The sequence below is a fragment of the Poecilia reticulata genome, linkage group LG18 (genome assembly GCF_000633615.1).
Source record: "Poecilia reticulata strain Guanapo linkage group LG18, Guppy_female_1.0+MT, whole genome shotgun sequence".
Taxonomy (NCBI): Eukaryota; Metazoa; Chordata; class Actinopteri; order Cyprinodontiformes; family Poeciliidae; genus Poecilia; species Poecilia reticulata.
In genome coordinates, this window is record NC_024348.1 from 3,225,058 (window position 1) to 3,239,174 (window position 14,117).

Below are 14,117 nucleotides of genomic sequence, written 5' to 3' on the forward strand. Positions count from 1 at the left end.
AGAGGGCAGCAGCAGCAAAAGAAAAGCTGCCTGCCTGTGATTCACATGGCGATTTTATGACAGGAAATGAAACATGATGCAGAGAACGGCTGGAGCTGGTGGGAAAAATCTAGATCTGGGAAGCAACAGAAACTGAATTCTCAACTGCAGTTAATTTTTAAGGTTCGCTTTTTTGGAAAAAATTTGGAACAGACATATTAGAAATTTGCATGAGATTGTGACGGCTAAACAAGCCCGTCTAATATTTACATTTTATACAGGAACAAATCCTTGATCACTGTGTCATTTTTGGAGAAACTCCTCCATGAAAACTGAGGCAGGTTATGTTAAACCTGCTTAAGATCCTAATCCCCATGATTCCACAGCCATATGGACCCCACTGACCCCCCACCCCAGCCCCTCTGCAACAACCTCCTTGTTCTTTCACTCAGCTCCAGGCTCGGTGCTGAGGAATCAGTGGGTTCACAGCTCTGTCCCGGGGCAGATTTATGGGATTATCTCAGGCTGCTCAGGCATTTCAGTAACGAGCAAATATCCTGAGAGGTTTGAAGAAAGCCCAGCCCGTTTGAGCGAACGTCTTACTCCACACTTTATAGTTTACAGTCGCGACACCAGTCAAAACGGAGGGAACGGAGTCTGACCTCGTCGTAGAAGTCGGGGCTCTGGTTGTGGTGCAGGACAGCTGCGTAGGCGCCGTTGGCAAAGAGAGAGTCCCCCGGCTTGCCGTAGATGCACTGAGAAGGAAGTAAAATACACAATGAGCCGTGAGAGTCACTGAAACCTGAGGTTACTGATAACGTCAAGAAGAAGTACCGCATGGCACTGCTTTGACGAGCAACTGGGCAGTTCAGATTTGGAAAAGATTTAGTCCAAGTGAACAAAAATTTTTTATTCTGCAACAGCATAATCATAATGATTTACACAGATAGAACCGCTCTGTAATATTTGCTGATTCTTTCAGTATTTTGTTAGGTAGACATAATGTAATATATTATTGAAAGAATAACATGTCAAAATGTGTTGCAACCATATGGAGGCAAAAAAGAGACCTAATTATTGCATGTGTGACAACAAAAACTAGTTGAAATTGAAAAGAGAAAAGTTTAAAGTACATTTCAAATTTTGAACTTTCAATCTGAAAAACAAAAGAATGTGTCTTGTTTTTCCCACCAGGTTAGAAGCAGAGCTGGAAGGATTTTTGATACTGCGGGAACTGAGTGCAGACACATGCCTGGAGGCCCAGCGCTGTGCGGCACACAGGCCGATGGCGGCCATGAATAAGAATAAGAAGAGATTAAACTGCATCTTTCTCTCAGCTGGTTTTTAATTAAACTTTTTAAATTAATGTCAGTTTCAGGTTTGATGTTTCCAGATTTTTAGCAGTTTCATCCAACAAGTAGAGACTGACTGGGATTTTTACATATTTTCAATGTGATAGAGCTCAAGAAGGACAGCATCTATGAACATAAATTATCAATTGAGTTTAGGAGTGGACTTTGACTGGGCCATTCTAAAGCAGCAATAGGATGTTCTCACTCTTCAGTCCTGGGGTTGGTTGTATTGCATCTTCCAGATGGATGCCTGCATAAAAATGTGTGGACATGTGGACATGCTTATGTTCACAATCTGACAGACTTTCAGTAGTTTATGGAGTTTCTTTCCTGCAGATGATTTCAGGATGCAGGTTAAACTCTGACTCCTCAAAAACATTTTAACTTTTTAAACTTTTCAAATTTAGAATTTACAGCTTTTATTATGACATTTTTAATCAGTAGTGTATACAGTCATAATGTAAAATATGCAATTTTTGCTTTTATTTGAGTAAAAGAAATATCCCCAGTATTGATTAAAATTAGGACCAATAAAATATTTTTTTCTCCTTTTCCTACTTTTCCTTTCTCAGATTTCTGACTGTTTTCCCCCTCAGAATTCAGATTTTTGTCTAAAAATTCCACTTTTTCCCCAGATTCATTCATTGTTTCTCAGCTTTCTGACTTAATTCTCATAATTCTGATTTTATGTTTTTTGCTCAGCTTTTTTTCAAAGCTAAACTTTTCTAAAAGCTTGTGAAATGTATCGTTTTGCTAGGAAATGGATGCCAACTACAAACCCAAAACATCATATCACATACTTTCACTTCCCACCTCTGTACAGTTAAACTAAATCAAACTGATCTAAGCAGAGCAGGAACCCTCATCAGCAGAGGCTTTATGGAAAAACACGGTCATGTGTGTGGGATCAAGCGGCTGCTGGTCAGAATGTTTCTAATGAGGAGAGACGAACAAGAATTCCACACTGCTCCAACGAGCTGGCGCTTTAATTAGGACGTTAACAAATGCTGTCATCTGAAATGAATGACAACGAGCCGTCCCAGCCAGAGACAGCATGGCTGGAATTGGACCGAGTGGCTCCAGAGGCATTCTGGGTGTTTAAGTCCCACCAGGTTAGAGGCAGAGATGGAAGGTTTTTCTATGCTGCAGGAACTGAGTGCAGACACACGGCTGGAGGCCCAGCGCTCTGCGGCAGGCAGGACGATGGTGGCCATGATTACCTGACTCAGGATGAGGGTGGAGGAGCAGCTGCTCCAGATCTTATCACCGCTCTCCCTCAACATGTCCTGTTGGAGCTTGCACCGCATCACACACAACCCAACACCAGGCAGCTTCTGCTCAGAGAAAACCTGACCCAAATCGTCACATTTTCATAATCGGAAACGCGATCCCAGCTGATGTCTCATGTAGCTGGAAGCTGACTAGTGAACGAATGAGTGCATCGTCAGCTTACAGCCCAGGGGAAATTCCCTCAGAGTCTATCAGCCACCGGGCTACGTCCTCTCAGGTACGCCTGAGTCCAACAGAAAAACGCAGAATCTTCCCACTCTTCCGCTTGGCCCTGATTACATCTCCAGGCAGGTGGTGCTGCTGGCTCCTGCTGCCTGAACAAAACTATTTCCACTGGCTGAACCTGAGGCGATGTGCCTGGTGTGTGTGGGGGTGTTTCAGCGGACAAGCGACTCGCCTGACTGCTTTTCTTCATCCGTCTGACTCGGCTTAATCAAAAGCATCAAACGTGAATGTTTTTGAAAGTGAGAAATAAAACAACCAAAGAGAGAGAAAATAACCCGCGACCATTCATCTCCCAGCCATAATAACAAAGGCTGGGCAAGATTCAGATTTGATCTCTCTCCTTGACAGAATTACTGATGTTCCTTTAAAAAGTTCTGTTACCTAACAGACCAGATTCTCAGTATCAATATTATATTTTGGATTGGACTGAGGTTGGCGTTGAGTGTTTGTCCACTTTATCCATTGTAAAACCAGTTTCATGTGTTTGGGTCACCTATGCGGTTGGAACGGCAAACAGAGATGGTCCTTCTCTACAGAAAAGAAAAAACACCAGCAGCGAAGCAGGCCCCCATCATGATACCACCACTCCCACGTTTGACAGTTCAAATCCACCCTCCAGCTAATCAAAACAGACTTCTGTGGACCAAACAGGTGAATATTTATCTGATTTTCAAGCAGAATTTTCTTTTTCTCAGCCAGCACCCTCTCGGCCCACACATAAACCTTCGTATTGTCTGCTGATCCAATAGCTTATAGTTATAGTTGCAGTGTCTGGCTGACATGCAGATTCTGATTTGGCCAATATCGATTTTTTTTTTTGTCTGAAATGCTGCTAAACGTAGTGAGAAAGTCATCAAGTTGGCCACAACGGGGTAAAAGTGACCCAGTGGACGGGTCAGTCATCTCTCTCCACAAAAGGGAACACTGGCTGATTTTCAGGCCTTTGTAGAGGAGGGTAAGATCAGTTGATCGAATCAGTTTCTCAGGTAAGTATTGGCTGATCACCAATCTCCCAAAATTAGCAAAATCTTTGCATCCAATGTTCTTAATATTGAGAAAAAGAGGTATTTAAAACTGCTAAATGTACTTCATTTACACACTAAATATGGTGTTACACACAGAGGAACTCTATTTACCAGTTAGGTGACTTCTGAAGGTAACTATTTGCGCTGAATTTCATTTCAGAATATAATTGCAAAGGGGGCTAACTTTGCTTTAGAGACTCACCTTTAAAGGGACAGAACCTTCCTCATCTGAATCTTTGAACTGCATGCAGACAGCGATGTTCCGAGCCTAAAGGAGGAGGGAGGAGCAGTCAGCGACCCGCTGAGCCCGATGTGTCACATCTGCCTCACTGTCAGATCACACACACAGCTCTGGTTGGCTTTACCTTGGTGAAGGTCTTCTGGTTGTCGTATTTCAGCTGCAGGGGGTAGATGTAGAGCTGGTTCTTGTAGGTGGTGAAGGGGTAGTTGTACTTGGCTTCCACGGGGAGGAACTCTTCGATCTCCACGGAAACCCGCTCGCAGCCGTCCTCGAAGGGTTTGATGGGGATGTAGGAGGACGTCACTGTGTCTGCAGCACAGAGAGCTCCGTCAGCTCAGAGGACGGAGAAAAGCAGAGCTGATTTCTGCTTTACAGATTCCATCATCCACTAACTGAGGGGATCAACATGAAGCCATGTCGCAGTACAAACCCAGATGCATAAAAACAGAGGGAAGCGTCAATCACACAAGATGCTGAGCTGCTTTTCTGAATTACGTCTTTTATGCACTCCCATCAACACATCAGATGATCTCAAACTGCCACACATTATTTCCATTTGGAGTTTGTCAATCAGCCAAAAATATGACCTACTTTTCTTTTAATCACCACCAGAAACACTCATGTGACAAATTGCATGTTCTAAAAGATCACTACTTGTTTGATTTTACAAATTCTTTCGATGTAATCGTGGCGATCTAGAAACTTAGGCTTCTTCTTTTCTTTTGTGCTCTAGATAAAAGTACCAACAGCTGAACGAGGAAACAAGAGACCACAGGACTTTGATACATCGCCTTATTACCGCTTGAACTTTCTCACATTTTGTCAGTAAAAACTAAGTCACAGCCCGACTCGAGGCAGTGCAGAGCTAAAATGATACGTCATTTTATTTATTTATTTACACAAATAGGATATTTTTTCAAACCCCTTTACTTTAGATGTCTACATTGTCTTCAAATTCACCTCATTAGTAAACAGCAGTGGTGTGAACTGATGTCTAGAAACTTAGTTGTGCTATCCCTAAAGCACTATTTATAAACAATAGTTCCGCTAACAGTACAGCTCTACACCAACCCAGTATTTAGCAGAAGCTAACGCTAAAGCGCAACACCAACAATGTCTTTAGCAGAAGTTAACACTAATAACAGGCATGTTCTGTAATATAAGACCCTCAGAAACTGCATTTATGTTTATAACTTGATCTCTTCTGTCTTTGTTTTATTTTGTTCCTTCATGTTTCTTGTTGAAATAAAGTTGTTGGGAGGATAAAAAGGGAGCAAAAAGAACAGTTGCGTAAACATTCTTCATTCACTTCAAAATAAAAGCATGAATATAAACATTTAATTAATTACAGGATGAATTCCTAAAAATCAATGTCCAAGTTTATGAAATGGAAAGTTTACAAAACACCAAAGTAAATTACAACTTTAGAATTTATCGGGAAAATTTAATTTGTGGAAAGTTAGCAAAATGCTAATGCACGGAGTAAAAGAAATGGCTCTGCTACTAGCGCATTAGAGGAAGTGTGCTCACCACTGGTTAATAAAGTAGGTAGAGTCACGATCTGAAAAAATCAAAAGGTTGATCAACTAAGTATTAACTTAGAGGGCTGAATACAAATGCACACCACACTTTTAAGATTTGTTTTTGTAAAAAAAAAACATTTTAAATTTCACGAAGATGTGCTACTTGGTGTTGATCACAGAAGATCCCAGTGAAATCCATTAAAGTTTGAAGCATTGTTCCATTTTAGTGGCTAATGGCTTGATAATAAAACAACACTCAGCAGTCTGCTATGGAAACGTGAACATACTTGAGAAATCAGGCGGGACACATTCAATGGTCACATTCAGCTGTCCTGGAATGATCTGCAGTTTGCTCTTCTCAGGTCTGAAAAGCAAAAAAAATTAAATAAATAAATAAAAGGGATTTTCTGAAACTAAATAACAGAACAAATACTGAACAGTTTGGATTTTCCAAAGAAAGTGCCGATATGAGCAAGGCACTTCCTCTGATGCCAGGTCAAACTTAGACTTAAAGAGAATTAGGGCCCTCCACATGAAGTGATGATGGTGACTCACTTCCTGCTGTCGGCCAGCAGCTTCAGCAGGTCGTCTGTAGAGATTTTGCTGCTGTCCTGGCGATAGAGAGGAGAAAACTTCCCGTCCATGTCCAGGCTGCCCTGAGCGTCCTTGAACACCTGCCTGGGTCAGAGCAGACGGCTCAGCGTTAAGATCCAACACACACACCGCACAGACCAACCACACACCCCAACCCGCTGCCTTACTTGGCCGCCCAGGCAAAAGGCATCCTGTAGTGGCCCAGACGTTGGCAGGTCTGCTTGGCGGCTTTCAGCACCTTCTGAGCCGTCTGGGGAAACATGGGAGGAGACATGAACACGGAGCAACGTGTGAGTGTGTAAAATGTGCTGAGTGTGAAGAGCAGCGGGGGGGAAACCTTGTTGGTGTCCGAGGTCTTGATGTAAGGCTCGGTGCAGTGGGTGATCCCGTTCTGCAGAACCTTCTCCACTCGGGCCACCAGGAAGATGTCTGCATGAGGGTTGGTCACAGAGAAAATGCCCTGGGAACAAAAAACAAGAGAAGAAGTGAGAGGAGGAAGAGGATGAATGGCTGCCACCAAGTCTGCTTTTGACTAAAAGTCACTGAAAGTTTTTGGTCCTTTTAAAATTAAAATTAGTTGTTTCTGGGTTTTTTTAGATAAAAGACATATTTTGTTTTGCATCTAACAATCTCCACTTTGGACACCCATCGTTCTAAACAGTTACTCTGGAGGAGCTGCAGCGATTCAGAGCTCAGGTGGAAGATTCTGTCAACAGGAAACTATGAGCTAGAAACGCCTCAAATATGGAAAAGACACACAATACAAGCTGTTTAATGGAGGGAGGGAAGGAAGGGAGAGACAAACAAAAAAAGGAACAAAGGAAAGAAAGAAGGACAGAAAGGAGAAACTAAGAAAGGGAGCATCTTTTCTTAGGACACTCCAGACCTAAATCCAGTGGAGAATGTTTCCAGACCTGAGAAGTGCTGCTCACAGGCATCCCTCCATCCAATCTGCATGGATGGAGGGAAAATGATTAGGAAAGAAACAACCATCCGAATGCACCCAGCTGCTGAGCTATTCCACAGAAAATAATGTAAAGCTGCCAGTTTCTAGAAAACAAAGCTGGTAGAAACAACTGTAGTCACAGCAAATTCTGCTTCTATAAAGTTGAATAAAACACTGCTTTCTTTTTCCATCTACTCTTTCCTTTCATTATCACACATTATGTAAAACATTAAAGTCTGTGGTTGGAACACATCAAACAAAAGAGCAGATATGAACACTTTTGTTTATTTTCTATTTCTGACAGTCGCCTCATAGTCGATGGAGATCTACAGTGACATCAGACGCCATCAGGTCACAAACAAGAGCAGAGGAAGCAGCTGAGGCTAAAGTCAAACTGCAGGAAAACCGCAAGGGAGCAAAATGTATATTTGGTCGGGTGTGAAGAGTTCTCGCTCAAGGTTTCAGTTTCAAACACTGAAGAGGAAAAAAACAAAGACGTCTTCCGAACGCACCCAGCAGCCGGTTTAAAAACACTGCAAATGCAACATTTTGGTCTCAAGAGCCACAGACTCGTCCTTGCAACCATTGCAGCAAAACACGAGCTGACACTCATCGTCACATGAGGCCAGGCAGATGATTCAGAGCTCCAATTATCAGAGCAGACAGGAGGTGGAGGCTGCGTGCGTGGACCACACCCGGCCCAACTCCGTTACACTGGGCTCTGTTACGCTGTAATCAGGAAGCCGAGCCGCTTGTTTTCCTTTCAGGACGGGAGGACCAGTCCAAGCAGAGTGAAGGCTGGTTGCAGCAGCGCCACACATTCAGATATTACTGCATTCTGCTGGGTTTCAAAGAGATGTTTCTACGAGATCAGGAAAGGATTACTTAAATGTTTAAAACAAACAAAAAAAAAAAAAAATCAGCATGATACTGCCACCACCATGTTTCACCAGGCAGATTGGATGTTCAGGGACTACTGGGTTTAAATGTAGCCTCAACTTTGGTCTCATCTGACCAGGTGTCCAAACTTTTCACCACATATTCAAGTCACACAACTAAAACCTCTTGTACAAGGCAAAATGTGTTGTTGTCTTTTTAAAAGAAAACAAATATGTATATAAGAGCTCTACCAATAAGTACACATGCATATAGATTTAATAGAGCAAAGTAGTCAGGCCTTTGGGAAAAAAATTATCTGCAAGTAATTATGGACTCAAAATATAAATTAGAAAAAAATCCAACAAGAGGGATATACTGGTCACTAAAATCGCAAATATTTGAGATTCCCTCTAATAAAACACTTATAGATATTTTAACACCAAAATATATCAGAATATGTATTAATATTCGCAACGGAATATTAGCACTGCCATCCAAACTAACAGCCACAGGCTTCCTGGTCTCTACTCTGGAGGTTAGAGCCAATCAGAGTCAGGAAAAATAAATGCTGTTCATGGATTGGCTGCTTTGCTATCACTAGACAACAGCATGTGAAGTAGCACTAATGCTAGGCATTCCAGCTGGTAGTCTTTTCAGCTCCCCTAGCGTTACCACAGGCAGCTGTACTTATACTGAAATTAAGTTGCAGTTTTATTTAGGGTTGTCAGAGTAAAGGGGGCTGCATACAGATGCTCTCCCTTTTACCATATTTTTATTTGTGAACATTATTGAAAACGAACTATGGTGTGTTGGTGTATTCAATAAAAATCACAAGTAAATGTATTGAAATTTTGGACTGTTTTCTGAAAAAAAAAGAAAAACTTTGAGTTCTGAACACTCCTGCAGTGTTTCTAGTTCACTTGGGTCTGGTGACATGGAAAGAATCAGACTGACTGCTGCTGAGAAGAAAGGAAAAAGTGAGAACAAGCTGTGTGTGTGCTGCTGAGCTCACAGCCAAAGCCAGCACTCACATACAGGCTTCATTTTTCCAAAGTCTAAAACAAAATAGGATCAAAGGAACTTCCATCATCAAAAATCTGCCTCACTACAGATGGCAAATTAAATCAAAAAAGAGAAAAATTTTACAACCTTCCATTTATTCAGAAATGGAAAAGTAGGACATAGATTCATCGAACCAGTAGAGGACGTCCAGACAAACTAGTAAGTTAGAGAAACTAGTCAGAAACATGAGCTATGCTAATACTGAAACACTTCACCAACATGGTATTTAGCAGAAGCTAATGCTAAAGCGCAACGCCAACACTGTATTTAGTAGAAGATAATGCTATTGCGCTATACCAATGGTGTATTTAGCAGAAGCTAATGCTATACCACTACACCAACACTGTATTTGGCAGAGACTAATGCTATAGTGCTACACCAACGGTATATAGCAGCAACTAATGCTAATTTGCTACACCAGTGGTGCATTTAGCAGAAGCTAATGCTATGGCACTACATCAACAGTGTATTTAGCAAAACCTAAAACTATAGCCCTACATCAACACGGCATTTAGCGGAAGCTAACACTAAAGGGCTACACCAATGCTGCATTTAGTGGAAGCCAATTTCAAGCGCTATAAATATGGCTAAATTATTTCTCCATTTAACAACTTTACTAAGTAGACATACAAATGCTCTGTATAGCAAAGCATTAAAAAAGGTTTTGCTTTGGTAAGGCTGCTGGGAAAAATCCCCATCTCATAAAAGAAAATAGCAGGTACACAAGTACAACCATAGCAGTGAGAGCTAGGCAGCAATTTAGCATCTCAGCATTTGAGGTTAGAGACTTCATTGAGCTAAAACATGAGGCTTTCAGTGCTTAGCTTGTACCTGTGTGGGGAAGCGAAGTAGAGCCTCCGACACCCTCTGGACAACAGGAAGGCCTTTCACTTTCCCACAGTCTCCGTTCACCATGACCCCTCCTCCTCCTCCACCGCCGTCTCCTGATCCTCCACCTTCCGAGTCAGATGATGGAGAAAGTTGACCGGAGGTGTCTGTCAGCATCTCCCGGACACACGGAGGGTTCAGGTCCACATGGAAGTCGGCCGAGATCTTGCAGTTTTTAGACAGGTCGAAAAGAGCGAGGCAGATGAAGAATGGCTCCACCTGCAGCAGGGTTGAGCAGAGAAAGAATGGAAGGTGGACTGAAAACCTCAGGAAGACACAACAATAGTTTTAACAATATATTTTTAAGTACGTTTGTTATGAGGTCATTCAGAAATGAAGTTAACTTAATTTACTGGAATAGGTAATGACGGAAATACCCAACAAGTTTATCCCAACCAGAATCTACTTAAAATGCTCACATTTGGTTACAGAAACTAGGGGTGCACAGGTCAATTGACTTGGATTTCCTTAATTTTGGTAGATCTGTAATCACTGACTTGTAAAAAGCCTGACATACCGATTCCGATATAGGTAGATAACAATTTTCTTCTTTAAAAATGTGCTATAAATAGTAATAAGTCACTAAGTTGGTAACAATGGAGTGACTATTATTGACCAGGCCACGCAGATGTGACCTGCTGGGCCGGTCTGTCAGTCAGACTCACTCCAGAGCAAAAGGGAGCAGTGTTTGATCTTCAGAGTGGATAAGATCAGTTTCTCGTATAAGAATAAGCTGATCACCTATCTCCAAAAATTGAAAAAATAGAGGTCAATTTTTTTGGCCGGATGATTTTTCGGTGCACCACTAATGTTAGGCACAAGACTCAGTTCTAGAAAGAACTTTTGAGATTTGCCTGATGTCTGTGCAATGTCTCTGCTGGTACAAAATAATTTGTCTGAATCAAAGCGCATTAATCTCTTTAATCTGCCTCAGTTATGGAAACAAGTTGTGCTGCCATGGAAATAGACCAGATTTTTGTTTCCATTTCTAAGTAAGTTAGCCTGATCCAAAATAAATAATTCATTATATCAACCAAAACGAGTTAGTGCCGTGATGCTCAAACATTCTTTTAAGGTTGTTCAATTACGTCATGAAATGAAACTGAATGGAAACAAGGGAGGAGAAGAGGAAAAGTGTGTGCTGCTTTGGAACCACAAATATGAATGGAATCATTTGTCCAAGCAGCTCCTCTAATGGAAGAGGAGGAGCTCAGGCAGCTGCTCTGTTCAAGGTGAAAACTGCAGATTCATGCCATCTTTTACATTCACACATTCCCATTCCACAAATGTTTATGCATGGGACAATGTTTCTTTCTAATGCGCTTTATTTTAACAACAGGACAGTGAATGCATCGTCTCGACTGCCTTGATGTGGAAGTTAGAGGGGGGGGTAGGAACATGTGACTCTTTCTCTGCAGACCAACATGAATAATGAAGGTGTATTATCTGGGGCGAGAACTGCAGAGGGCGAGGACTGACCACGATCTGGTCTGGTAAAAATGAAAGCAGTGTGTTGTGGGTAAATATGCACGTCTATACAGGGACTCACATGGAAGGCATTGATCTTATTTGGGAAGCAGGTCTTTGTATACAGTGGAGTGCTAATGCATTAATAGCTGACCTAATTTTTCCTTTAGCACTTTAGCTAACTTTGAAAATGTTTGGCGCACTTAGCGTCGCCTAAATTTAATTTTCTGAATGAATTCTAAAGTGCTAATTTATTTGGCTGTTTTGTAAACTTTTACTTAAATAAAACACTTGATAACCAAAACTTCTGTGTCGAAGTTTTGACTATTGACTGTTAGGAATTCTTCCAGGAGTTAGCTGTTTATATTCATGCTCTTATTTTTAAGTAGTTGAAGACAGTTTATGCAGCAGTTCCTTTTCCTCTTCTCACATGTCTTCCCCCCCCAAAAAAAACTTTTAATTCAAAATAGAAATATACAGGAACAAAATAAAACATGTGTAGAGAACAAGATATAGAAAATAAATATTTAATATCTAAAGGTATGATAGAATATGTAAATGATGTCAAATTAAATTGGTTCTTGAGGATTGTAGACATTCAAGCGCAGATATAATTTGAATTGCAGTTAGCACTTTAGCATTAGCTTCCACTAAATATATGTTAGTGTAGCACTTTAGCTTGCGCTAAATAGTGTGTTGGTTTAGTGCTTTGCTGTTAGCAGAACTAATGTTTATGATTAATTCTTTAGGGTTAGCAGTGCCCACCACTGTTCATATGTGAACAGTGTGTTTATATCCATATATGAAGACAGTAACATACGTTGGTGAGGACACCATCGGCCTTCTCGTTAACGCAGCCCTGCAGGCTGAAGGTGAGGTCGTGGCAGCTGACCATGATGCGGCGGCCGAAACGCTCCTCAAACGGCTTCACGTCTGGCTCGATGCCCGAGAAGTCCAGCCTCTACATGTAGGACAGGGAGGGGGCAGGGGTTGGTGGAGAGGCAGGGGGATTAAAGAAAATGGGAGGAGGGTGGACAGATCAGGAAGATTGGATCAATAGCGAGATACATTAATAAGTAATGAGTGAAAACACAAGTATTGAAAGCATAAACTTTCCTTACCTGCGTTTCAGGGTCCAGGGAGAAAAGCTTTTGTCTGCCTTCGTTCCTGTTGATCTTATTGAGCTGGTCTGTCTCCCTCACGTACTGCAAAGAGCACAGAGTCAAACTAAATGCTTCAACCTTTCCTCTGCCCATTTTTGTAGTGTCTGCATCGGCTCTTTAGCTGAGAGCTCGTGCTTTCTTTCCTCTTTAAGCAAACAGAAGACAAAGACATTCAGTCGGAAGAGAAATGGGAGGATGAGGGGGCCATCTTATGTAGACAAACAAGTCAAGCCCTCCAGTGCCAGGCGGACCTCAGTTCCTGTCTGCTCTGCCTGCAGCCTGCAGACAGACGGGAGCATGAAGAAGCAGAGGCCCAGAGCCAGAGTGGGGCTTTGTTGTCAGTGAGCAGCTGTGGGTTTAAACACATTAAAGCAGCAGAGGGTCTGTGGAGGAAACAGAGCTGCTCTCAGGCCTTTTCTGCTCCACAATCTCTGCTCAGAGAAAACCTCCAAATAAAACGCTTACAGCAACCACCAGTTTTCTCCGACCCAACAATGAGACCGTGAGAAAACAAATGAGAATAAGCAGCAGTTTTCAGAAGAAGAAGCAAGAGTTTTCAAACAAAATGTTCGCAAAAAAAAAAGACTGGAAAGTGATGAACAAGATTTTCACCCTAAAAACTTTTTTTTAATTGATTAGCTTTTTGTATTCTGACAGTTTTTCTTCAAGATTTACGCTTTAAAATGTATCATATTTTCACCCAGTTTATCGTTGTGTTCAACATTAACTGAGAATAAATATGAACTCAAAAGGTTCTTACAGTGCATCTCAAAAACACCTCTTCAACTGTCCCTGAAACCTCATTATATTATATAGGGGCAACACAAATACAAATCTGAAAAGTGTGGTGTGCTTTTTTGTTGTCCCTGCTTTCGTCTGATTCAATTAAACTTGAAAACTTGAAAGATACACTGACAAGGAGAGCATTGATCATGGAGCTGAGGTTCATCTTAGGCATAAACCTAAACCATCAGCTGCAAACGTGCTGGACTCAGTGGACAGAACACAAATGCAAGCCACACTTTTTAGATTTTATCTGCAAAAATGTAGATAGACTGTAATATTTTGTCTCCACTTCACTATTATGCACTATTTTGTGCTGCTCCATCACAAAAAACTCCAATATAACAAACAAACAAACAAACAAACTGAAATTTGAGAAAATATGACAAACTTTCAGGGGTGTGAATAGATTTGTAAGGTTCAGCATAACTTTAATATGGTTATAAGTAACAATAATGGCCTGATAAAGATTATGATGGCTTATAAAAACAGATAAGTGCTGTTCCTACCTTCATGAGCTCGGAGTGCAGGCTCCTCCCCTGGCTCTCCTGCAGACCTTCTCCTTTCCCTTGGCTCACCGTGTCGTCATCTGATCACACAGGAGGAAATGCATCAACAAGAAGCCCTCCCCCCGCAGGTTTGATTAGCACATCCATGTTGTCCAGTTTAAAATAGCATCCATCTGCTGGCTCCCTGGATG

At 41.6% G+C, this 14,117-nt stretch overlaps 1 protein-coding gene across 3 annotated transcripts in view; it reads right to left on the reverse strand.

The window, feature by feature from the left end:
• The window catches only part of dock11 (dedicator of cytokinesis 11), an 82,571-nt gene that overhangs the window by 50,275 nt on the left and 18,179 nt on the right, over window positions 1-14,117 (reverse strand). For all 3 annotated transcript variants that reach the window (XM_008435027.2, XM_008435026.2, XM_008435028.2), the window contains exons 9-19: window positions 13,927-14,006; window positions 12,593-12,676; window positions 12,292-12,432; window positions 9,948-10,223; window positions 6,567-6,689; window positions 6,397-6,479; window positions 6,191-6,313; window positions 5,923-5,999; window positions 4,237-4,421; window positions 4,074-4,139; window positions 642-734 (exon numbers count right to left, since the gene is read on the reverse strand). In XM_008435027.2, the coding sequence (XP_008433249.1) occupies window positions 642-734; window positions 4,074-4,139; window positions 4,237-4,421; window positions 5,923-5,999; window positions 6,191-6,313; window positions 6,397-6,479; window positions 6,567-6,689; window positions 9,948-10,223; window positions 12,292-12,432; window positions 12,593-12,676; window positions 13,927-14,006 (1,331 nt within the window). The remainder of the gene's footprint in view (window positions 1-641; window positions 735-4,073; window positions 4,140-4,236; window positions 4,422-5,922; window positions 6,000-6,190; window positions 6,314-6,396; window positions 6,480-6,566; window positions 6,690-9,947; window positions 10,224-12,291; window positions 12,433-12,592; window positions 12,677-13,926; window positions 14,007-14,117) is intronic.